Here is a 25885-nt window from a genome sequence, read left to right on the forward strand (position 1 = left end):
TTGACATTAAAAACGTCTGCAGTGTCACCTTATTATGTGTATGCAAGAACAAGGGGGGGGAGTCAACAACTGCAATGCCTCACTGGCTTCAGTCATCAGTGCGCCAATGATGCTCTCTGAGAAGGGAGGACAAAAAGTGGAAAAGCTTTGCTGTCCAAACCACAAAGACCTTAAATGTCAGAAATACTTATCCCAGCTTTTTCTGATTCGGGATTGTTCTAAACAAATATTTGAATCTGCTTGACATTGTATAACATTTAAAGAGAATATATTACAGATGCTGTTTATATGTTTTGTAGGTTGTACATTTGATTTTTTTTCTAGTTTTTCTATCATTCTTGTGCATGAGTTAGAAAGTTTCTTCATTCAGTGGGATTTTTCATACAGTAAATGAGACTACCCTGGCTGTTACGGTATAATTTCAAAATAATTCAGCAAAAGGCTCATTTTTAGCTCAGAAATGTCTTCTATTTCGATGAGAAGATATCACTGTTACCAAAAAACAGACAAAAAAAACATCATGGCAAGAAAAAAAACAAACTGTGTCGTTTTGTTTCTTGCCATGATTGCTTCCCTTAAGAAATCCTGTGACATACAGGTGGGTCTGGCACATGAATCATACAATCATGTCACTGCAGCAGAAGAGATATAACATGCAGCAAAGTAGAGCTCTCAGTTCCTGTCGTGGTAAGCTGGTGTCCTGCTGGTTTTTCTTCCATTACAGTCATGGTTCAATGAGACCAAGAAGACACAGCTGTTACGTTACCAACTGATGCTTTAGGGGAGAAATGCAAAGCTGCAAGATACCAAACCTTGAGAGCACAGCTTTTAAAAATGAGCTTAACATTTAAAAGTTTTCTCTGTGTTTTATTGCTGAAGAGGATTACACAGCTTTTAGCTTGTGAAAGGTTACATGCATATACTGCACACATTAGGAGAATTTACATGCTTAGCCCTGGAGGACTTTGTGCACACACTCATGTTGTTTCTTTAGCAAGCAGTGTTGATATTCCTCTTTAGCGCGGGTACAATATGACACCTTAACAGACCTTTTCGGTCAGCTGCAATCAAAGTCCAGGCACGATTGAGTCCTTTGTGTTCATCCATACTGTGATTGCCATGCAATGCAAAAGCTGCAGTAGCCCCTTGTGTATTGACAAACCAGCCATCATGTCAGGCACAAAGTTCAGGAGTCCCTCCAAAATCAATACTTTTTTTCCCAGGAGGGATATCACAGCCTTAAGCGTGGATACGCAGGAACCCTTTTAAGATAACAGCCTTGTGCTTACAGTATGTCAGTGTCTACTTATTGTTCCCCAGGCTCTGTTTCTCACCCCAAAGAAAACTTTCAGTATGGTCGGTCAACTTCCATTTTCACCACACAAATCACTTCCTCCTGATTCATTTGCGGCACGATTAGGTCATAGACCAATCTCATCTCCTCTGTGCCTTCTGACCTGCCCTGATACCGGCTGTGTCTCAGCTTTAGAGTAAAATATCCCATTTTAATTACTTTTACCTTTACCCTACTGGCAGTGAATTTTAGTAATGACTTCAATCGACAAAGATACAATTAAGAAGCAATTCATCCTTTTGTTATTTGCTTAGTGGTTGATCTGTGATTTACACGCCCACCATCTTCCAAAAAAGAAGGAAAGATTTAGATATTCTCATCACCAAGGTGCTTGACATTTAGACCGAAGCACAAAAAGGAGGTCAACGTTTGCCTTCCATGGCTACGAGAGACAACAGAAAGCTTCCCTTCAAAATAACAAGAAAATTCTGGTTTTTGACTTGTTGTTCTGTTTAATTCAGTTCATTTTATCTGCAGTATGTAGCCCCAGTTACTAAGAAAGGTTATCTCAGGGCACTTTACAGACAAAATAAACTGGTTCAGTTAAATTATCATCCACTGATTGTTGGATAATGCTTTGTTGGAGCCTTTCTGGCCCTGGCCCAGTACTGGCCATCCTTGAGCTTTTTTGTCTTTTTTTCTACATTCTCCAGTTTTCGCCAGCATGTTTTTAAAAAATCGTGTGTTAAATTAAGAGGTAATTCTAAATCACCTTTCTCTGTAGATGTTTGTGTTTTTTTGGAGAATGAAAGGAATGTTTGGGTGAAGGTGTATAGCTCTTAAGTCCTTGGTCGTGTTGGATAAAGACATTGAAAGGTTCTACATGAACATAAATTGGAGATTTTACATACGACTTTAACAAACGTAATCTCAGCAGGCATGTCATTTAAAATAACATTACTGGATTGGGACTCTTTAAGAAGTAAATGGTTTGTTAGTAGGCTAATTCTGAGGTGGATGTGATTTGTATGTCTAGCAACAATCACATAATTGTGGCATCATTTCCCTCATGCCTTTTCCATGTAAGAGATTTTAGGGGGGGGGGCATCTCGTTGTCAATTTTGTTTCAGTATCTGTTGTGTAATCTGCTATGACAGGTCTTTACACAGAAGTGTTGTCCTAGTATGATGATGTTGTGGAACACAATAAACTAAATTCGACAGCAACCTCACTCACAATAGAAACAATGAACGCCTCATCCACTTAGATTGGATTGACTTCCAAAGATGTCAATGGCTGATATGTGATGTCACATTGTCATTCTCTATTACAAGCTCCTCCAACATGTGTGTCACAACAATCATGTCACATCAATCATGTTTATAGTATATTAATATCTTAATCTGAAACAAGATAAAATGGGTCATCAAGTTGGTTTCAAAGATTCTTCTTAATTGATCAGTTTCAACACTCAAAATGAAATCAGCATGCCTTTTTGGTAAATTTCTTCAAAGCTTTCTTTAATAATACTGCTGAATATGAATGTGGGTCTTACAAAAAGGACTCACTAAGTATGTGTGTTTAAAAGTTTTCGGTGTGAGATTTTAAATTGATATATGGGCTAAAAATGTGTTTGAAGTCATCCAGATCACAGAGCTGCAAAAACATCTTGAACTCTGTAAATCAGTAACTAATGTTTGATGCTGCAAATCAAATGACAACTGAACAATTTTCAGCAATGAGTGCAACAGAACATTGTCAAATATCTCACAGCAGTGATGCAAGACTCGGTGTCCCTTGTCAGTTATAGACATGAAAATGTGACTGAAATTGAAAAGAAGTCTCTTCTAATCCCTCAGAAGAACAGGCTGCTCTGTCCCTCATTAAAGCAACTTGTATTTCAACGCTTCTCATCATTTTGACACACACTCTAGCAACTGTGGTGAAAATATCATGCATCAGTCTTATGATCCAAATTCATTCACACAGGAATGATTTTTGTGTTCTCTTGTTGTGCAATTTTTCCTAAATTATTGATTTTCAAGTATTTTTTTTTTTCCTGACAATAACTGTGCCCTTTTAGTAATTGGTTAAATAAGATAGTGTGAAGTACTTTATCAATATGATCTGCATGTTCAAAATTCAGGTCAGTCAAGTGTCAGGTGCAGCCTGGAGCCAGTGTAGCTGCTGTAAACTCATGCCTTCTTAAAATTCATAACGAAACACACATTTTGTTGCACTGCTGACTCCTGTTCCAGCTGGTACACACCCAAACACACCCAAACAAAAGCGACTACAGGGGAAATATTCCCCTGTATTCCTTGTAGATATGGAGACGGACGAAGCCTTCTGTGCGTATCCTTCTGTGCGTATCCTTCTGTCCGTATCCTGCGTTGATTTCATCTGTTTTTTGGTACGGAGTAAAGACCATAGAAATAGTACCTAGTTACCGTTATTAGTTACTTCATTAAAAAGTAACTCAGTTAGTAACTCAGTTACTTAGACCAGAAAGTAATGCGTTACTATGAAAAGTTACTTTTTAGTTACTTTAAATAAAAACATTATTTTAAATGCTCCCATTTAAAGGAGCATGAGGGACGGGAGGGAGAGAAAAGGTCCAGTAAGTGGGGAAAAAACAACATTAATGCCGCGTTCCATTTGTCCTCGGAAGTCGGAATTTCCCAGTTCCCAGTGGGAATTTTCAACTGGAACGCCCCTCGAAGTGGGATTTCCTACTGGGAAAGTGGGAGAAGCTTCACCACCCCCGAGTTACCATTCCAAGATGGCTGCCTTTCCCAGTTCCCAGTTCCGATTTCCGAGGTAAATGGAACGCGGCATTAATAACTACGTGTGGTGACGCAATCAAACAGCAAACAGCGTGGAATGAGCGGCGTGTGGTGTTAAATGCAGCAAACATGTCAGCATGTCAGATCATTACTGAGATGTGGGAAACGGCTTGGAGCTTCGCCGGTGTATGGAGAAAGATTGTGGACCAGGTAGATATATGTCCGCAAACGACAAATCTGGCAGGTTTTTGGCAGACTGGAGTGGAGTCAGTAATTGATCAGCTATTATATACGGATCGAAACCTAAAGTGTCAATTTTCTGTAGATACCGTTGCTGTTCTTCAGGAGTTAAGTGAGTTATTAGGTGAGACGTCATATTGGCTGCGCAACGTGAAGGTCCTCGGTCGGTCCTCAAGATGGCGCTGACAACAAAAAATGTCACGTGACTGAAACCCATGAATACGGGCGCGCTCGTGATTGTGACGGAAATAAAATGGAGGGAAAAAATCCACTCTCAAAATGGCAGGGAAAAAGTGCACGGCCAAACGAAAATATGAAGATAAACACAGGACGTCTTTAACAGAGTGGGAGAGTTTAATTTATATATATATAATATAAATTAAATATTAATATTTAAGCAATACATCGCGAAAGGCCGTGGTATACAATCACACAGCTCCGGCCCGACACAAAGTGATTCATAAAACGGTTACCAATAATGTAAATATGAAAGAGGAACTCACAATATATTTTATCTAGTTTTTAATTAATCAGAAATACATATTATCCAGTAAAAATAGCCCACTGTGGAAAGAAATAGTCCCATCTCTCCTGACGTTAGTTCTGCATGTCGTCTTTTGCTCGTCTTTTTTTTTCAGAGACTCCTCCCCGGAGATTTTTTATTTATTTATTTATTTATGTATTTATTTCGATCATGTGCTCAATATGGTACACTCATTTGACCAATCAGAGAGCAGCTGGTTTGCGCATGGCATTTGTTATCAGCTTTGAAACGGTACAGACGTTTGCCTTGTGAACACAAACCCCACAAACGAGAAACGGAACAACTGTATCGATTCAGCCCCTGAATCGGAACAAAACAAACGGGCCACAGGTGTGAAAGCACCCAGAATGTCAGTTGTTCCGGCAGACATGCAAGAATAACTAGAAGTTTTGTCATCAATTTCGGTAAAATGAAATGAAAGAACACAACATTTATGTACTGATTTTGGTTCAGTGGTCTCATACAACATCACTGTTCACACCGCTATTTTTGTTTCTTCCACCGTAGCGCAAATAAAACATTGAACATAAACAAGTTTACTGTTCTCCACGGTCAACTCATCTAAATATATTTTTGCTTAAATAAACAGCAAACAGTTTCTGTTAATAAGGGATTGATTCATCCCTGTCCCCCGGTAGATGTGCTGCTAAACAACCACAGGAACCACATACAAAAGGATGTACAGAAAAGGAAACAACGAAAACGAAAGTGGAGTATAAATGGACCTTAGAAATTATAACTTGTCAACTTACCTAAATTACCATAAAAAGAAATTGTGCTTTTATTTTAAACACCACTGATGTATAATGCAGTGTATACTATTAAGATGCCCTTTACTGTGGCCTGGCTGTCTGCATTTAACAGCTTTTAAAAATATAGGCAATGGTGCTGAACTATGCTAATGTGACCTAGAGGTAAACTTGACGTAGACAATGGACAGATTTGAAACTTACACATTTTTTCAGCAAGCCATAATCATAAATGACTGTGTGGCGATACATTTTGATGCTGATTTAATGTTAAGTGTTCTGTGGCACAAACCACTGTCTGTGTTATGCTTTGTTTTCTTTAATTTCCCTGTCTTATATTCTTGCCGTCTCTGTGGTCTCCACTTAAACCTCTTCCTGTTGGACGTCGGACGTGGCTGCTTATTCGCTTCATATGCATTGATTGCTCCTGTTTGGCCTATAAGAGCCACTCTCAGTCTCCCAGAGCCAGCCTGTCTCCGTCATATACGTGGTCCAGCGTTCAATGCTTTTTTTTCTCATGTTTTGACCCTGCCTGTTAGATGGCTTCCTTCTTCGGCTTAACCCCTATCTGACATGGTAGCTCTTGTTAACCTGGCTTCCTGTGCACTGAGCCCTTCGGATTACCTTTTGGATTGGTTTCTGATTCGACTGATCAGCTGGGAACCAACTTCGATTTATAATGAAGGACCAGACTTAGACTTTATTCTGGTTGCCTGTTGTTTTGTGCCTGGATACTCTGTTTTTTAGCAGATTTACTTTTACTTTAGTAATTAAACACAAAGAGCACTATGTGTGCATTTTAAAAGGAACCCTGGTTATTAAGACTTGTAGTCCCTAATTAGCCACAATTGTTCTCTTATACTAAAATATGTTGTTAGAAACACATAAAATAATCTAATTGCTTTAAAAATCTACAATGTTTATCACATATTTTGACCTGCGGGAGGCGCCATGTTTTACCTGCGCAATGCATTCTGGGGGCGATGACGTAGTTCGGTGGCTCTTTTTTTTTCCTTTTTTCTAGGTGCGCCGTCACCTTAATGTTTTTAACTGCATTTTCATCCATGTTTCTGTTGCGCCGTCAGCTGTTTAGCTGTGTTTTCATCTGTTTCTGGGTGTCAAAACAGTGTACGAGGGCTAGCAGGTGCCACCGTCTGACGTCACTACCCATAAGGCATTGCGGTGTAAATATAATATAATAAATAATAAATATGCGATTCCGATTTAAAGAAATTTCAAATGTACAAGTAAATAATTTCTTATGTATAAAACTTGCCCATGGACCAGCTCATCACATGAACTGAAAATGCTTTTTCGTGAGATGGAAACCATCTGAATAACCATCGTGTCATAACAGTCAGTGGGCAATGTCAAGAAAGAGGAAATAATGCTAGTTAAAATGTCAAAACCTATAGCTTTACGTAAAATTAGTACACACCGTGTCAAATACAACAAAATAGAGCAGAAAAATGTCATTGTGACAGAAACACAGCCTTATGTTTAAGTCAGCAGCAGGAACTGCTGTCCTGGCAAATAACTTACCGTGAGCAGCAACGGGCGGCTTTCTTTGACAGCTCCCACACATCCCAGGCAGCCAATCACCATAATGATGGTCCCTACTGTGATGAGCAGGTTCGCTGCTGACAGAGAGGGGACGGATGATGATAAGGTGGCAAAGTTTCCCTGGGTCACTGAGAGCCAAACCCCCACCCCCAGGATGCCACATCCTCCCAGCTGCAGGAGAAACACAGACACAAAGATATCAGTCGCGCCGACAGTGCAGGCAAACACAGTGACACACGACGACAATACAAAAAAGTATTTATAGTCTTGCTTTGACCCTCTGTGTGTTTGTCTTTTTTAAGATTAGAGTCCATTGAGGGCATGGACTGAAAAAATGGGTGGGGTACTCCACAGTTGAAAAGATACAAATAGGAAGCAGAACATAAGTACTGGGGTTTCCAAGGAATTAAGTTTAATTAAGGAATTATGTGTTTGGGAAAAATGTGATTTTCTTTTTGTAAAATGTTAGAGAATATCAAAACCACTTTTAGATATGTCCATTAACTACAAGCCTGCATTAAGTATCAGCTAAACTTAACAAAAAATCAAATTACTTTCTTCTTTAAAGGGAAGACTTTTGGGGAAATACGCGTTTTTAAGGTTGATTATCAAAGTTTGGAATCTGGGGCACCTAACAAACCATTAAAACATCTTATTAAACCACTCAATCTGTGGTGAGGATGCTGCCGCTGTCATGATGACTGGGTGCTTTATTGCAGATCTTTCGTATTTATTATGCTCAAAATAGTCAAACTGCAGATCTGTTGTCCTTGTAAAGTTAACGGTGTTGTTTGCCTCACGTTGACATTGACTGCTTTAGATGAATATCTTATGGGCACAGCTTAATGAGGAGAGACAAAACTGAACCAATACATGTCATGGACACTAATATTCCACCTTTAAATAGCTAATCCTTTGGAAGGATTAACCACAGGCCTCATTATATGGGAACGGAAGGGCAGAAACAAATTCAAATGAATGCAAAGATATGTATTATTTATTATCTATGTATTTAAAAACACATAACTAATCAAATAAATAATAAATAAATCTCAAATATTTATGGAAAAAAATGGAAGAGCACATTTTTAGAATGTACAGTTACAGAAAATGAAGCCATGTAACTTTTAAAAGAGCAAGATAAAACATTTCTGGACTCTTGTATCTGAGTTACTGAATCTGAAACTTATAGACTGGTTATAGGACATTGCAAGTATGTGACCAGCTTTTATATAAAGGTGAAAGATATTGGATGTTTTCAGACTGACAGCTGAGTATACAGAGCTAACCACAAAGCCAGCTCAATGTTGCTTAATCAAAGCCCAGTAGAGAAACCAGCAGTTGGAAATAATTGTGACAGTGGTGGTCATCAGCTGAATCTGTTAATCTCAGTGTTCTGCTTCTGGCTTTGGGTTCATGTTTAAATCTGACAGACTTAAACAAGAACTCAAGAGTTTTCTAAACTTCTGCATTTTCTAATGCTCTGATATGACTTTTGTTTAGGTATTGTACACGATTGTTTCAATTTTTAACCATTATACTTCTGAAAAAAAGATTACTCTATTCTATTTTAATTGGTTTTCTAACAGCTGCAACACTCAAATGAAGATGGATGCTGACAAAGCACAAAGATATCATCCAATGTAGCTGTTGTAATTTCATCATTCATTTAGCTTAATATGCAGTATAAAATTTGAAATGGAACTATTATCTGAAACAAACATACCCTGAGAAGCCATTTTGAGACACAATATTTAAAACAAAAGCTTTTCCTGTTAAGTTTGCAGCACAAACTGTCATGGTGATATAGCAAGGTTAAAACCAAACAACTACTTGTGGACTCATTTATCTTGCTTCAGACTACATCCTTCTAATCCTACAACAAAATCCAATTTGGTATGTACAGCTGTTGCTTTATATATGTGCATTTGGATTTATAGATTTTACACACATCAGAACTGTAAGTGTGTTTGTATTCTCAGGCTTTAACGCTGCTTTTACTAAATACATTTTGCCAACAGTGAGGATTCTCTGTGAGAATCTTTTTTTTTTCTTTGTGTTGCATCACTCTTTTCTTTTTATCAGACACACCATAATTTGTATTGTACATGTACTTTGCTGAATAAAGTTTAGAATAAAAAAACAACTTTGCAACTTTGCAACTTTTAATTATTTTATTCTTCAAGTTATGTCTCATTATATCCAGCGGGTGCCTGTAGGGTTTAATAACAATTAGATGTTTCCAATGCAAAATGATGCGTAGCCTATAATCATTTGCATATACAGAAGGAAGGTCAGATCCGATCACTGAATTTCCATTTCAGCACAAATCTTTCTGCCAGGTGTGATCATATCCTACTTGCTGCCCATTTACTGTAAAATTGCTTAGGATGCATTTTAATGCCAGTTCTGGAGGGGGCCTTCGTCATCTCAGTCATGAAGTCATCCATCTCGCTTCAAACATCTGAGACATTTAAGATGAGCATCCATCTCGAGCATCATTAACTTAAAGGGGACCTATTATGAAAAAGACGTTTTCTCTTGCTTTAACATATATAAAGTGTTCTCCCCTCAGCCTGCCAACTCAGAGAAGGAGGAAAGCAACCAAATTCTGCAGTGTCTGTACAGCCGCCCGGGTCAGCCGTCCAGTGTGATGTGGATCTACGAGCCGTTCAGATTCTGCTCCCTTTTGTTACGTAACCAAAATGCAATTTACATAGGTTGGCCTCCGATGCGTGAAACCACGCCCACAACTAACTCTGGCTGGAACAACAACAACTAACTCCACCGGCCGGAGCTTCCGCCATTTTTTCGTAGCGGTGTATCGCGTCATTCAGGCAGCCAATCAGCACAGTGCCTCATTATCATAGCCCCTCCCACTCAGAATCCCGCATAGATAATGAGGTTAGAGAATTGGATGATAAAGACATCACTCAGAGGCTGAATTTCTAATTTATTTAGCAAAAACAATCAAAAGCTTGTTTTTAAGACATTCAAGGCCTGTTTAAAATAGGTATTAGATGCCATAATAGGTCCCCTTTAACGTTGAGCTTAGAGACACAGTAGCAAAGGTGACCTTTGTGACATTCTTTCTGACCTCTGATGTTTACTGGGAATTCTAGGGAATTTCTAGGGAATTTGACACATAAAATTCAAGGAAGAAACAGACTCATGCATTCACAGTAGGGAAGGAATTCAAGTATATTTTATTAGCAGATTCAATGTAGCAATCTTAAAATCTATGTACACACTATCTCTATTTTAAGGCATGGTTGGCAGATGACTGTGGAGAAAAATTGAACACGTGAGACAGTGAGAAATAATATTTCAAACTGATAACAGTATTCACATTTCAAAAAAGAAAAGTCCTCCGTGTACATAGACTATTTACATTAAAAACACAATGGTTTAAAGCGTTAGGGATATTAGACTTTTGACCAGTTATGGTCAGCATTTGAATTCTGGTATTGTGAGTAGAAGCTGTCCAAAACCAAATATCTTCCTTTTGCTTTTTTTCTATATTTGCCCTTGTAAGCTGGGACCTGTTTGCCTTCAAAAGCTCATAATGACAATAAGGTCAATTAAAACGTCCATCATCCATACACACCTATAGCCACATCCCACAACTCCTATAGGAGGAAGAATTTCCAAAGCCGAAGACATGACGCTTGTTCCCTACACCCAGTTTTAACCACAAAATTGAGGTGTAATGCAGGGCAAATCAAAAAAACCATTATATAATTTTTTTTTTTTGTGTTGTTTTTGTAATTTAAATTTAAAATCAACAAAAGAGCTGGTATGTTCTATTAGATTCACCCTGACAAGGAGGTTCAGCAGCATGTTTGGGTTATGGGGGATTCCTCAAGGACTTATAAAGCTCCAAGAGATCTCTAGAGAGATCTTGTTAGCGGCCTTTGGACTGAATAGAAACACACTGATTTAAGGGGTCTTGGCGTAATATGTGTTCAAGATGTGTTTGCTTGGAGGTGCAAAGCTGTAGGACAGATCTGAGCAAATGCACACCCTGCAAAAGAAAAGAGTGAAGAGTCATGTGGCTTATTTTCAGCTGCCAGGAATGAGGCTGTGAAATATGGTTTGAATTGGGGTTGTTGTGTTGCATCTCTACTACTAAAAGAAAACAATGTCCCATTTATCTTGACTTTGAGGAAATTGTATCAGCATGTGAACAAGTGGTGTAATATGTCTCCTTTTTAATGCCTGTGGCAGCAAAAGCATTTCACATGACAACATTTATTTAGTGGGGAAATAAAAATGAGTTTCTGTTTCTGTTCTCTCAAAGGCGAAAGCAGAAAAATAATAGTTTCATCACTGGAGTTTATGCACCATTAATGTGTATTAATGTTAATATACATAAATGAACATGCTCAATTGAAAAAAAAAAGTAATTTGTATTCATCAATGCAAGTTTTCTAGAAATGCTACGAGGTCCAAACTAGTTTGTTTCTGTTGTTACTTGGTGAATCAAATCCTTTAACAGGGCGCATATTATATCACGTAACATTAGCTCATATTTCAGTAAACATATCATGACATTGTAAATGACTGATACTGCAGATCAGTATTCATTTCAGTGAACATAACATTCATTTTGTGTATAACTTGTAATATGACCTTGAAAATACTCTCCCTGCAAGAATGTCAAGGACATTTTGACTTATTTTTTCCTGACAGTTCAATTGTTGTAATCTAATAGAAGAGAAAAGCATTAAATTCTCACATCTGAAGAAGTGGAACCAGCAGAGGGTTGCCATTTGCGCTCGACAAATTACTTTATCTTCGGTCGCCATGCCTAATCAATTTATGAATCATTCCAGCACAGAGGCTCTGAGCCTGCCTCTGAAATTCGGTCTTGTCTGTGCAGTTAATTTCGAAGCATGTTGAGACCTCCCTTCATTTAGCTGTACTTACAATGTATTTCCAATTTAGCTTTTTATCTGTGATCACAACAGGTCTTGATCAGCCCTCATGCGCAAAAGCAGCTGCCCAAATCTTTAAAGTCACACGTATTTGCAGTCTTTAAATGGATGCAACCATCTGGACTGCTGCTCCCTCTCACAGCAGGACTGTATGTCTGAAGCAGAGCGTTTTCTCCTGTGTACAGTGCAGCAGAAATATCTGCAGAAATAGTCAGACTTCATCACTGTTTCATTAAAAAAATGATTTGTTGATGAAAGCATGTCTTTAATGATCATTTCACCCCAATAATATGTACAGTAGATGTACTTGACGCCTAAATTTTGAATGTTTAGGCATAACAAAGGTGGATGTTTTAATGACACATTCTGTCCAAAAGTAATGATTATACCATTGGTGGATGCAGTTCAAACAGTTTGTGGTAGTAATGTTGTAAATAAACCTCCCAGAAGAAGAGATTTTAGTCAAACTGCGACAAAAGGTAGAGTGAAGACTGGCATTTACCTTTGATATTTCCCAATAAAACCAATTAATTACAGGCAAAGTTTTATGGATTTCGTTTGGCAGACCTACATCCCAATGCTGGTTGTCATTCTCGTGATATAGACCATTTGCTTACCGCTGTCAGTCAGCTCGAGTCTTGTTTTTCCAAGTAATTTACTTGTATTTAGGCTTGAAGGTTCCTATTTCCCTGTCAGAAGTTGCTCACATGCAAACAAGTATTTTTTTTAATCCACTGTAAATGTAAAACTGGTGATATGTTTTGCATATTTTTCTAAGCCTTTTCTTTTCATTATGTAAAATATTTAAAAAGGTGTGACAGATGAAATATATACACCTAATCAGAAAAAAGCGACTGTGTGCAAAGATCTTCCTTTATACTTGGCCCCTCGTTGAGATATGTGCCGTTTGAGTGTCTCCTACCAAGAAACGTTTTAGATTCACCACAGGAAATGGTCCCTAAGTACAAGAGCTTGAATAGAAAGTTAATGCTGATGGAATATTAATTTGTTTATTGTAAAACGGGACCAGAAGAGGATTTCTTAAAATCAAGATGTCTGATAATTTGACCATTATTTCTTATTTTATGCACACAGCAACAACTCAAATATCGCCTGAAAACTTAGGCTGCATCCTGAAATATTTGTGTAATCTATAGAAATAAGTGTAATATTCTGTAAAGTTTATTGATAAAGACATTTAGTCTTTCATCAGTTTGAACCATTTCCACGTAAGACACGAAATTTCTTCATCTCACTTTGACCTCATTTTTCGAAAATGAATTTGTTTTTACTGCTTGTTTTTTAAATGAACAAACTGGACAGGGAGATAAACTCATCATACACACTTATGGAGGGAAAATACATGGTCACTTTATGCAAACATTTGAGAAATGTCCTACTTAATAGGAGTCATACCTGCAGGAGATGTTATAGATGTTATAGACAGACACTTGGTTGTGTAGAAATGACTCAAACCAAAATCTTTCCATGGATGTCACTTCTTCTTTTTCATTGGTCCTCACCAACAAAAATCTTCAAATTAGCTAGAAAACAGCTTTGGATTCAAATATTGAGGAGTGTGCATAACATTTTTTGCTGTTCAAATCCTATGTGAAACAGAATACAGTCTAAAGGAAAAAATACAGTTTGTGTTGCTTCAGAGACAACTTTTTCCAGCCTTGTTCATATTGTTGGTATGGTATGTTAGTACCATTAACAGTTTTAATATTTGTACTGCATGACTACATCAGTAATAGTGTAAAAAAAAAATAATATTAATCTGTTTTTTTGTTTACCATTCAGATACAAAATACACAAGGCTCTTCCTAAAAATGGATAAAGAGATTTATCCATTTATTAATTTATTTTACCAGTAATTCAAATTCTGTACACATACATACCAATCACTTTACTTTTCCATTCTCATAGTTGTAGTTAATTTTTGAGGCTACACATAGCAGATTTTATAAAATATTCACTGATATTATTTTAACATCTTGAATACAAACAAAAAATTCAATGTGCCCAATTTTTAGGTTACAAAAAGAATCCTGTATGTTGCAAGCTTTTAGAATTTAAAGAGCATGAAAGAAGATGTTCGCTTATGTCTGTTTTTTCAATGGTTTCATTGGTTTATTAGAGTATGTTTTTTTCTTACAAGTTTGGATTTTAAGGGACATCAGTGTTGAGATTCACCAACAGCTTTGACTGCCACTCCCTTACACTAAATTTATCTGAGCCTTGGTCCTTCAACCACAGGCAAGCGTTTGGACTTTGTACCGAAGGTTCATGCAACCCAAGTGGAGTCAACCATACATTTTAAATGCTTTATGAACAAAATGATGAGTTAAAATTGGCCAAGATCTCTCCTTTTATGGCGGTGATTTCCATTACTGAGCCCAACTTTACGATAATTTTTCTCCAAGTAGGGAAAAGGGCAGTTGCTCTTTTCCAGCTCTGGCCCTCTACCAGAGGCCTGGAACTTCCTAGGACTATGCTGTTGTGGACTGAGATCTCTGAAGTTGCTTCCAGAATCTTCTGGAGCCACTTTCCCAGCTTGGAGGTCACAACTCCAGTGTTTACTACTACTGGCAACAGTGTTGCATCCACTTCTACAGCTTTTGTATTTCTTCCTTTAGTCTTTGGTATTTTCCCCTGTCTTGTGTTGTTTACTTCTTGATGTTGCTGTCCCTTGGGATTGCTACATCTATCAACAAAGTTCAGTTGATTAGCCATTACCAGTTTATCAGTCTGGATGCAGGATATTTGCTATTTTATTCTCCACCCCTTGGGGGGGTCTTCCATTTTGACTCTGGGACCTCCAACCTAAATCGAGTACAGATGTTCCTGTTTACTATTCCAACTACTTGGTTGTGGCTTTCCATTTATGCCTTAACTGCCTCCATCATACATCCTGCTGCTATTTGCTGGATTGTCTCTGGGGCATATGTGTATCAGTCTGCACCTGGAGTCTTGTCTGGTGTGATAGACACTGGCCCATAATGCTCTGGTCTCCAAGGCCTGTTCTTGTGCTGCTATGATTAATGTCTCCATTTTGTCCTTCAGACCAGCCCTTTCTAACCGCTTCTCAATATCAGTCACTTCTTCAGTCTGCCGGTGATACATGCAGTGCATTGGTTTGTTTTTCTATGAGTTTTTCTAGCTCCTCCTCCATACCATCTTCTCCCTAACTGGTTTTCTGCTGTCTGAGACATTAACTAAATAGTTCACCATTAGGGGTCATATTCTTGATGTATTTCCGGATCTTTGTTGATCCATCCACAATGGTGGCTTTGATGCTCACTAATCCCTCGCGTAACTCATTGCGCTCTGTGTAGGCTTTCATGCTGTTGGACATGGGGTGAAATCCTCAATGACAAATGTTCTAGTCTTAAATCAGGGACTTCCCTCTGTTCATGTGGCCAGCCTACTGTACCAGCAGGGCAACTGATGACTGGTCCATTACTGGATTACTTGGACATGGGTGCCAATGGCCTTGTCTCCGTACTTTTTATTGAAGTGGCTCTTCTACCTTACTGTTTTCAAGCGCTTGTGGCGTACTTCCTCATGTTGGGCCAGAGTCATATTTGAACATGGGAAGCCTTATTTTCAAATTTAAGGCCCAGCTCTGATATCAGCCTTGATTTCTCAAAGACCGCCTGGTTTGAACAAAGGAAATTAAGGAATGACTCCAAAGCCCAGCGGGCTTTGCAGTTTATTGCCCGTAGAGGTGTCAAAAGGGGGCAGGATTGAGGTCACACCCGTACAGTAAGGACAGTGAATTGGTCCGCAGGCCCTGCTGATGCGAAGCGCATCCCCGCTGTTGGTTAAATAGCAGTGGCTTCCCGAACCTCGTCCTTTTTTCTTCCAGATTTCCAAGCTTTTCCTCTGAGCTCTCCATGAGCTACAGTACAAATGCTACATGCTCGTCAACACGGCGACGAGGAAAGGCGAGGAAAAGAGCTGCTCTTTACCAGGACCCCCTGCACAGCGTAACCATCCAGCTGTTCACCAAGGAACGCTGGTCTGCTTCCAAAATCTCGCTCTCCGACTTTTCATCGCAAGGGAAACGTCTACTGTCCTTACGTTTTGTAAGGACTACACCTCATCTCTGATTAGTGTGACCAGCATCAGCTGAGGACCCATCCTGCCAGCTGTGCTTGTGAAAGCCCACTCGCCCACCGGAGTTACAACAGATTTACCCGCAAACGTTCTGACAAGGGGAACGGGGACCGTGCGCACCAAGAGGACGTGACCAGGCTAGGACGACCAGGAAAGGGGAACATAATTGTTTGCTTATTACTGTGTAACGCGCCAACGGTCTCTCATGCAGACCGACGATCGTTACATTTGTGTATTATATTGTTACGGGCCTGTGTAAGTGGACCCATATAACGTGTTTCCTCACTACCGAAGCTTCCGTGCTCCTGTTTCCCCATCAAAAGCTTAGAGTGGGTGTCGTGGATTCAGCTCCACACACTGGCTCCTGAGTGGGAAACAGCAGAACGATAAAGGTACCGGTGGTGAGAGATCATGCCAGTTTTCCTCCCTTCCTTACTAACCCACACGGACAAGTTAGTATCCCGGCCATTAGGCCTCCGATACTTTCAGTTACAACTGGGTGTAGAAACCTTCCCCCGCAGTTTTGGAAAATGTGCGTCCGCTATCTCTCTTGAGGTCTTACAGTATGTGACGTGACGTTGTGACGCACACACACATAATGACACAATGTGTGTGTTCTAGCTACAGTGATAAGGTTTTAATGGGTTTGAATCCATGCAGCAAGCAGTTCACTTGATAGCTGTTAGATTATGCTGCATGCTGCCAAGTAAAGCTTCTAATTAAATTATCTCAAAGCAATGGGGCTCAAAATATGTGGATACCATCAAAAAATTGCATGTTTTGATGCTTGCTTTGCACCATAAGATGTTTGGAAGGATCAATTCATTCAAAAGGACATATTCAATTCAACCATTAATTATTTCTTTGGAATGAGCCATACTATTCCCTCATCTGTTCAAATTGACTTTGTTTTTTTTTTACAAACAAAACTTTGAAGAATCCAATTGTATTCTTTAATAGTGAAGAGAAGCACAGTCTCATATGGCTGGACTCCAAAATCAAAGAGTCAATAATGAAGCGCTGGGATGCATTCGTGTCATATTGATCTCTATTTCAGCAGTATGTGGACTATTATGCTCCCATCATGAACGTGAACAAAACATGCTTCATTTCACTCAGACGGTCGGATAAACAACCAGGGAGGGGTTGGAGTTGTTTTACAAACCTCAGAGGCAAAGTACACAAACTAAGTTCTGCATTTTAAAAATTCTGCAGTCCAATGAGCCTCACATAAAACTGTGTTCAACTGTAATCACGTAACTCTACAAACATTTTGAGATACAAAAAGCCTTGAAAAACAAGCCACATGAAATCATCTTTGTGATGCAAATAGGTGACAGTATGATGGAATTTATTACTAAACCTCATAAAAATGAAACGCATTATGATACATTTTACTCTGCACACACTCTTCTGCAGCCAGGTACCATAAAATTGTAAATAGTTGTCCCAGTTTAGGTATGATATAAAAAAAGGATAAAATATAGAGAAGATTAGACAATTTAGAGAAAACAAAAATCTTATCCTTGTTTGATCTTTGTTGATGTGAGATTTCACCAAGATAAGAGCCTATGAAGGGCTTTCTTTGTGTTTGCCAAGAGAAGAACACGCAGAAAAATATAACACTTCATATGAGGTGTTTGTTCCTTCTGACAATGTTTTTCTTTCCACCCTTGTAACTGAATTGTCCACTGTTACTCCTCTTAGAGTTTTATCCTTTGCTAAACATTTCTCATATTTCACTAAGATTATATATTTTGTTCTTTTGGTTGACAGGCTCCACAATAATCACTTTCTTCATCCAATCAGTTCACAATAACAACGGTAAAGTTGTTACATAGATTATTTCTCTGCTATTGTTGTTTACTTGTCTGTATTCACATTCAACAGAAAAAGAATGTCCCTTTGCAAATATAAAAACCTAAAAAGTTGGTCTACACAAAGATTTTGGGAGAGTGGGTAGTGGTATAAGCAGAGTGCGAAATGCGGGGGGGTTCAGGGGGGTCCGCCCCCCCTATTAACCCTTGAACCCCCTGAAGGACACAAAAGCCAAATTTAGGGGGGGTCTCAATGTTGTCAAAAAAATAAATAAATTAGGCTATATAATATAATATGATAATTTGATTGTCACTAATGGTCAATTAAATATGTTTAAGAGATCGCCATATCAAGTATTCACAATTCAAAACTTGTATTGGTTTAACACAAGTCCTGCACCTTTATGTATGCAAATTAGCCATGTGCGCCAGTGACTTTGCATTGCAAGTCGCACGTTTCTCCCCACTTCAGCTGAGTGCGAACGAGGCTTTTCCGCAGTTAATAACAAGGACAGCCAGGCCAGGCGCGCAACAGGTTGCCCCGAAGAAAGCCTGTCTGCACTCCTGTTTGTGGACCTCAACGGACCTCCTCTGGACAAATTCGACCCGGTTCCATTTGTCAGAAGCTGGATTAAAGAAGGACATCGCCTCTCTTCTTCCTGGAAACCAGGACGGAAAGGACAAGACGTCGAGAAAAGGCACATTTGGTCTATTTTAACTTAAGGTAAGAGGCCAGCCTGCTTAATATGGCCTGAACCCACCTTTTAATTATTGTTATTATTATTTTGCGTTATGGCTGTTATGAGTGTGATTTGTGAATGTGTAAGCTGCGTGAACCCACCTGTTGAAAGCCATCATGTTTTTTTTTTAATTATTTTGCGTGATGACCGGTTATGAGTGGAATTTGTGATCTGTGTTCACACAGCTGTGTTAAAACATAATTTCCTGGATGGTTACATAAAGTTAAATAATCAGTCATCATTGTGCAGGCTGAGGATCTGTTTAAGTGCACTGATTGCACGTCTCCGATAGTGGCATTTGTTGTTATTACTGTTATTTGAATGCACAATTCATTTTCTTTGTATTTTTTTTTATTTATCTAAAAAAATACATTAGCCTATTTCATTTGTTTATTCGTGTCTGCAATGCACTGGTCGTGCGCCAGTGTCTTATACCTGGTATTTATTCATTAAGTAAACCAGTGTGGTGCCAATTAATGTATTTTATTTATTTTAATTATCAGATTTAATTTGTAAATAACATTCTGCATCGTAATGCACAATTTTGCCTCCTGTTAGTAAAACAACATGCATCTAAAGTGTTAAGGACCCCCCCGAATATGGATGGGTATTTCGCACACTGGGTATAAGTAATGAGCTTCGTGTATAAGAGACAGAGGTCTGTGTCCTATGTAATGCTATTATGTCTCTAGACATACATTTAGTTTTCTATTAGTAGTTTCACTTTACCTTCAGACTCAACATAGCTTTAAAATTGATGTTTCTACAAGCTTTCGCATTGCATCTACCTAGATAAGTAGTAAACAATCAATTTTTGATCAGATTGACCCTTTTTTCAACAACCCCATGCCTGTCCAGGGTGAACACTGGCTTTTGCCCAAAGACAGCTGGAATAGATACAAGCAAACCCCATGACCCAGAATAGTAAGAAGCAGATAATCAATCTTGAACAGATAAAAGTCGCCTGCAGCTTTGCTCCAGAGACACGTGACACAACTATAAAAATAACATGTTGTCATGGTAAACATCACGCTTCTGTTGTGTTGTCTCGATTACAAGTGACAAATGAGCTCAAGGCAACAATACCACTAGTCCTTAAAAAGCTGGAGATTTTACTTTAACTTTATTCATGTCTGGAAAAATCATATTACTTTTGATTTTCAGATTTGGTCAGGCTACCGCAACATTGTTTTGTGTTATGTGTCAGTTATTTTGTGGCTAAAATGTAATCAAACAGCAACAGAAAATAAAAGAAAACTGTTCCTACCTACATCTGAAGACTGATTAAAAAGGATTTTAATAGCAATTTTCTTGAATCAATGTGTGTTACTGCCATACCTGCCAACATTGGGCTGTGAAAAAGAGATTTTCTGGGGTAGCGGTTGGAATGCTCCACTCACAACATCCCAGCCCTGATAGAAACAAGGCGAATTTTAATGAGCTTTAAATCCATAGCTACAATGAAATGTGCTAAAATGTAACTCCCAAAATGATTCTACAGCCTTCTTGGAGCCAAATAAGTTTAGTATTAATAACAATAAAATACAATATTTGTAGAATTTTCCAGGTTCCCTTTGTCACCCAAGGACCTGTTGTAATTGTAGGTGGCAGACTTTGCAGCTTCAATCACTTTCTTGGAGGAACATACTTGTGGCCAGGGCTGGTATGGTTTATCTTGCAAGAAAGGAGTGCGCAAAGAGTAGAATTATCCATACTCATTGTGTTTTCTGTGAGGATCTTTTTCACCATGCTGAATGACCTCTCTGAGCTTCATTGCTGTGAGAGATGCAGACCATTGCCTTCATCAGTGATGCCAGATTTGTAAACCTCTCCTCTTTCCCTAGAAGAACCAGAACCTTCAACTCTCTCTTCCTGTGGGAGATCCTTGCTTGCTATGACTTGATACTCCACCAACTCTTCCCTCAGCTTTTTTCCAAAGCATTTTCTCAAACAAAACAAATTTTCAAATTTTCAAATAACAAAATAACATATTTGAACCATTTTCCAAACAATAAAATAACTGAAAAAATCTGAAAAATGGTTCAAATATGTTATTTTGTAACTTGAAAATTTTAAAATATGTTTATGTAATGCTTTGCTGATGAGAGAATATGTTTCTCTATTTTTCTTGTTTTTGTGAGGGGGGATATATTGTTTTTCGGCACTACCTTGTTCTCTATAGTTGATATACCGGTAACATGAATTACTGTGGGATCAATAAAGTTCTTATTTTTGCCATCTGAGAAAATTAAACATATTATATTTGGTGCCTAACTGTTTCCCAAGTATATTAGTGCGTGTGTGAATTAATAAATGAGACGTAAAACGTACATTTCTTTGTAGAAAGGCGCTTTATGAAAATAAGTCCATTCACTTGTATTAGTTTGCAGCGCAGTCTTGCCACATCCAATATGGCGGCGACGTTGACGTATCAGCAGCTCCATGGGGCGGAGCTTGGACGTAGGTAGTGCTTTTGGGTTGGGTTGCCAGGTTTGTCAGGAACCCGTTAATATAATACATCCATGCAGGAACCCCGACACGTGAAACACCATTGACTCATTTCACTTTAAAATCGGGAGATAAGCGGGAGAAATTACAAATCGGGAGCAGGGCGGGAGAAATGGTTGAAAATCGGGAGACTCCCGCTTAAATCGGGAGTGTTGGCAGGTATGGTTACTGCGCCGGTCCCTGTGCTCCAACAGTTTTGTTTAGTTTTTTTGTTTTTCCATACTTCTATGTTCACCACAAGAAACCAGCCATATCAAACAATGCTATGCAATGCAATGCTCCCAATTCACCAAATAAGGTCCTGCTAAAGAGCTTCTTTATAGTACCAGGTTCCAGTGTTGGGGGTAACGCGTTACAAAAGTAACGCAATTACAGTAATGTATTACTATTTGCTGTAACGCAGTAATATAACGCATTACTAATAAATTTTCGGTAATATTTTACTCGTTACAATCTAAGTAACGCGCGTTACAACGCATTTTAACCCGTTTAGCTGTTGTTTTTTAAAGAATTCACCAACACCGCGTCCGCGAGACATCCCGACAACAGAAAAAAGCGTTGGGAACGCGGCGCGGCGGAACGTAGCGCCGCTGGACACTGTTTGTGTGGGGACTGTTTAGCCAGTGAGCAGAGCCGGCAGGGAAAAGTCAACAGTGCGGCCGTTATTATTATAGATCCATGAGTGCGGCGTGTCCGCGTGTAACTTAAATCTACCATGGTCTCAGCGTTAGAGCTCGGCCAAGTGAGGCTTTATTAATATATGGGCTTTATACATTTATTAAATATATATGAGCGCGGAGTCGGCGAGGAGCTGCGCCCGGCGAGGAGCAGGAGCCTGGCTCACAGTCAGTCGCGCTGTGAGAGCGGATTTATGGTTCCGCGTTAAATCGACGCAGGGCTTTCGCCGTAGGGTACGCAGTAGTTCGCGTAACCCATGGCGTATGGCCTGCGTTGGTGTAACGCGGACCCATAAATCAGCCTTAAACCACACCTGCAGCCCATCAGGAGGAGAGGTTAAACCAGCTGCGAGTTGTTGATTGCTGGTACGTTTTGTTAACTCTGAGAGAAATATTGGTTTGTTTGTTAGCTTGCTGGTGTTTTTTTTCTCTCTGGGAGTTATTTATGAAGAAGTTCTGAGTTCCGTGTGAGCAGTATTCGAGTTGAGGGGGGATGAGGGGTGATGTGATGGCACCCCCCCTGAAATTAAAACGGTCCAAATCACCCCCCCCCCCCCCCCCCTGAAATAAAAACGGTCCAAATCACCCCCCCTGAAATAAAAACAGTCCAAATCATCCCCCCTGAAATAAAAACGGTCCAAATCATCCCCCCTGAAATAAAAACGGTCCAAATCATCCCCCCTGAAATAAAAACAGTCCAAATCATCCCCCCTGAAATAAAAACGGTCCAAATCATCCCCCCTGAAATAAAAACAGTCCAAATCATCCCCCCTGAAATAAAAACGGTCCAAATCATCCCCCCTGAAATAAAAACGGTCCAAATCATCCCCCCCTGAAATAAAAACGGTCCAAATCATCCCCCCTGTAAAACTGCCATCCCTCCTTTCCATCCCTTATGTCATTTCATCAATGAATGTGGTTTTACTGCTATTTCAACATTTAGAGTCATCACCAGAAAAATAACACCAGAAAAATAACTTATTTGACAATTTTCACCTGTTTCAAGTAAATTTTCACTTGAAATAAGTAGAAAAATCTGCCAGTGGGACAAGATTTATCTTTTTTTGCTATTTTGTTGAAAGTAACTCAAAAGTAATACACAAGTAGTGTAACGCATTACAATTCAGATATAGTAATATTGTAATGTAACTAATTACTTTCAAATGACAGTAACTAGTAATATATAATGTATTATATTTTGGATGTAACTTGCCCAACACTGCCAGGTTCCTCCAACGTTAAAGCACAATTTTCAGTTCTCAGATGTTGCCATCAGTCCTAGCAATGCATCAGATAAAAAGTGACCAACTCACATTTTTACAGCCACTTTTGTAGTGTGTGTGTGTGTGTGTGTGTGTGTGTGTGTGTGTGTGTGTGTGTGTGTGTGTGTGTGTGTGTGTGTGTGTGTGTGTGTAATGTCGGGGGGGGGGGGGGGGGTATTAAGAAGTGGATTACACATTTTATGTCCCATTATTGCACGTTCAATTACAGCACGTCTTGGTGACTTGATGCAGGCAGGGCTGTCTGCATTTGGCTTTTGATTCCCGTTGCCAGCAACACTGAAGTAGGACGTTATGTGTAGGAGTTTGTTGGGCACACAGCAATGGTTAATTCACCATAAGATGAAGATACATAATGTGAAAGGCAACCTATTTCATGCTTTCTCCACGTGTCAGTGTGATTACTGGTACACGTTTTATTTTTCTCTGTTACAGAACCTGTAAACCTTTGGGTTTGTTTTGAATATCCTTTGACTGTGCAACTAACAGGAAGATATAGTTCTATGTAATAAAATAGTCACTACTGTCATATCATACTGATGTAATATATGTCCTGCAAAGAAGAATATTAATATAAGTTACTGTTCAAACCAGCTTCGCAATATAAGTTACTGTTCGTTTATAAAAAATAAATAAATAAATAAAAAAACAGCTCAACATATATTGAGAGAGTCACAACCATTTATATTTGATCCTAATTAGTTTTTCTGAGAGGCTCTGTAGACAATCTGTTTGCCAGCCTCTTGTGCTGCACCATTGTCAACAAGATAACTCCAGATATGACAAAGCCCAAAGTTCACATCAGTAAAATACAAAGGAAGAATACAAGTCTTCCCATTTTATCTACTAGTTCAATAATAGGCACTTTGTGCTGCTTTTGTCTTTGCTTTGATAATTTAGCAATAACAACAAAAAGTCTGAAAAACTGCCGACAGCTTTTTTTAAAAACTATGATCTTTTGTTTTCTTGTTTGAAACCTTGATCTTTTAAAGAGTAAACAAACCTCAATGCCTGACCTCACAGCTCTTCGTAGATTTTTTTTTTCTTATACTTTCACCTAATTAAATTTTTGGTGATTAGGATATTGTTTGGAGCTTAAAGGCCCTGAAGGCATATTTAAGTGATTAGGTCTTTTATCTGCATGAACACACATCATCTTGCTTAAGTTTCGGCAGTTTGGGTGGTAACAGAAATGGTTTTATTTTAAAAATGTATTGATATATTAAGAACAAATTAAAAGGAAATTTCACACTATTGTAAACAATGGTATTACGTCACTTCCTACAGTAAAAATGAATAAATAAATAAAAGTAACAATAATAATAATAATAATAATAATAATAATAATAATAATAATAATAATAATAATAATAATAATAATAATAATAATAATAATAATAATAATAATAAAATATTTCACCACAATATATAACTTAATTACTCATTGACTGTTTGTGTGTTTTATTCTGACAAAAATGCTTTTCTTCCCCTTACTGGCACTTTATAAATGAAAATGAAACCTGTGACAGTCCGCAAGCTGGAAAGCCACCACCTCAATCGCCACCTGTACCAAAAAAAACCTCCCTTCAAGTCCTTGTTGCTTCGAGATATCAAGGTTAACCACAAACCACCATGACAACCAACCACTCTGAAGTTCCCCAGTCATTATTTAACTTGATATCTTGTCATACAGCACATATAGGAACTTAGAAGTCTCATCTGACTGTTGGAAAGAAAAAGAAAGAAAACATCTGAGAATTAGGCATCAATTCTTGCATCTGTTTAATTCACTTAAAGCAGCTTGAGGCCGGATTGTGGCAGGATTTATGAAAAAAATCTGTATACATTTAAATTTTTTTAGTAATAATGTCAGATGAAGCGTTCCAAACCGAAAAGAATGAGCTCTCTAGTGTATCTCTCCTTTGCCTTGAACAGGCTGTGTGCTGCAAAATGTGCTGCAATTCGGTCCCGAATTTCCCGCGCTGGGCTGCGGATGTGGCGTCACATGACGCTGCATGTGCGTTCTCCCCGTTCTCCCGTGCTGGCTTCACTGTTGGCTGCAGTACCCCCAACTGCCGTCGTGGTGAAGGGTGGCGCTAGAGAGTCTCATTTCTTAAAAGGAGCCTCAAGCTCCTTTAAAGCAGCACAATGTAACTTTCAGCTTTTGTTGAGTTTGGCGGCTCCTTTGGACAAAAGCGGTAGTGCTTTACCAGTAGTGTGGCAGGGTTCCTACCATCCACCTCAAAGTTACATAGTGCCAGTGAAGGCGATACAGACCCCTCAGACCATGACAGAGGTGTCATTAAACCTGTTGGAAGTTGATGTACCATCACAATGACTCTTTAAGCCCCTCAAGTAAAACTGTGATTGTTTCCTCCAGCTGAATGTGAAGGAACTGAGAGTTAAAAACACATTTAAACCTTTACGTCAGCAATGCCAAGTGTAAATATAAAAAAAGACATTAACATTCACATCACAAGTCTTTGGATGCTCCCTCTTGCTACTGAGTGTTCAGATTTATTTTCTTTAGTAAACTTTGATGTAATTAATGCCAAAGAACCTAATTAGAATAAAATGTTCTGCATTCAAATCTCTACTCAACTAAAAATACAATTTCATTATAAGCAA

General features: G+C 38.7%; 1 protein-coding gene across 3 annotated transcripts in view; it reads right to left on the reverse strand.

Moving 5' to 3' along the window:
• tspan4a (tetraspanin 4a) overlaps nucleotides 1-25885 on the reverse strand; it is a 213877-nt gene that overhangs the window by 77981 nt on the left and 110011 nt on the right. For all 3 annotated transcript variants that reach the window (XM_061709347.1, XM_061709337.1, XM_061709355.1), the window contains one exon: nucleotides 7156-7347. In XM_061709347.1, coding sequence (XP_061565331.1) covers nucleotides 7156-7347 — 192 coding nt within the window. The remainder of the gene's footprint in view (nucleotides 1-7155; nucleotides 7348-25885) is intronic.

The sequence above is a fragment of the Cololabis saira genome, chromosome 2 (genome assembly GCF_033807715.1).
Source record: "Cololabis saira isolate AMF1-May2022 chromosome 2, fColSai1.1, whole genome shotgun sequence".
Lineage (NCBI taxonomy): Eukaryota > Metazoa > Chordata > Actinopteri > Beloniformes > Belonidae > Cololabis > Cololabis saira.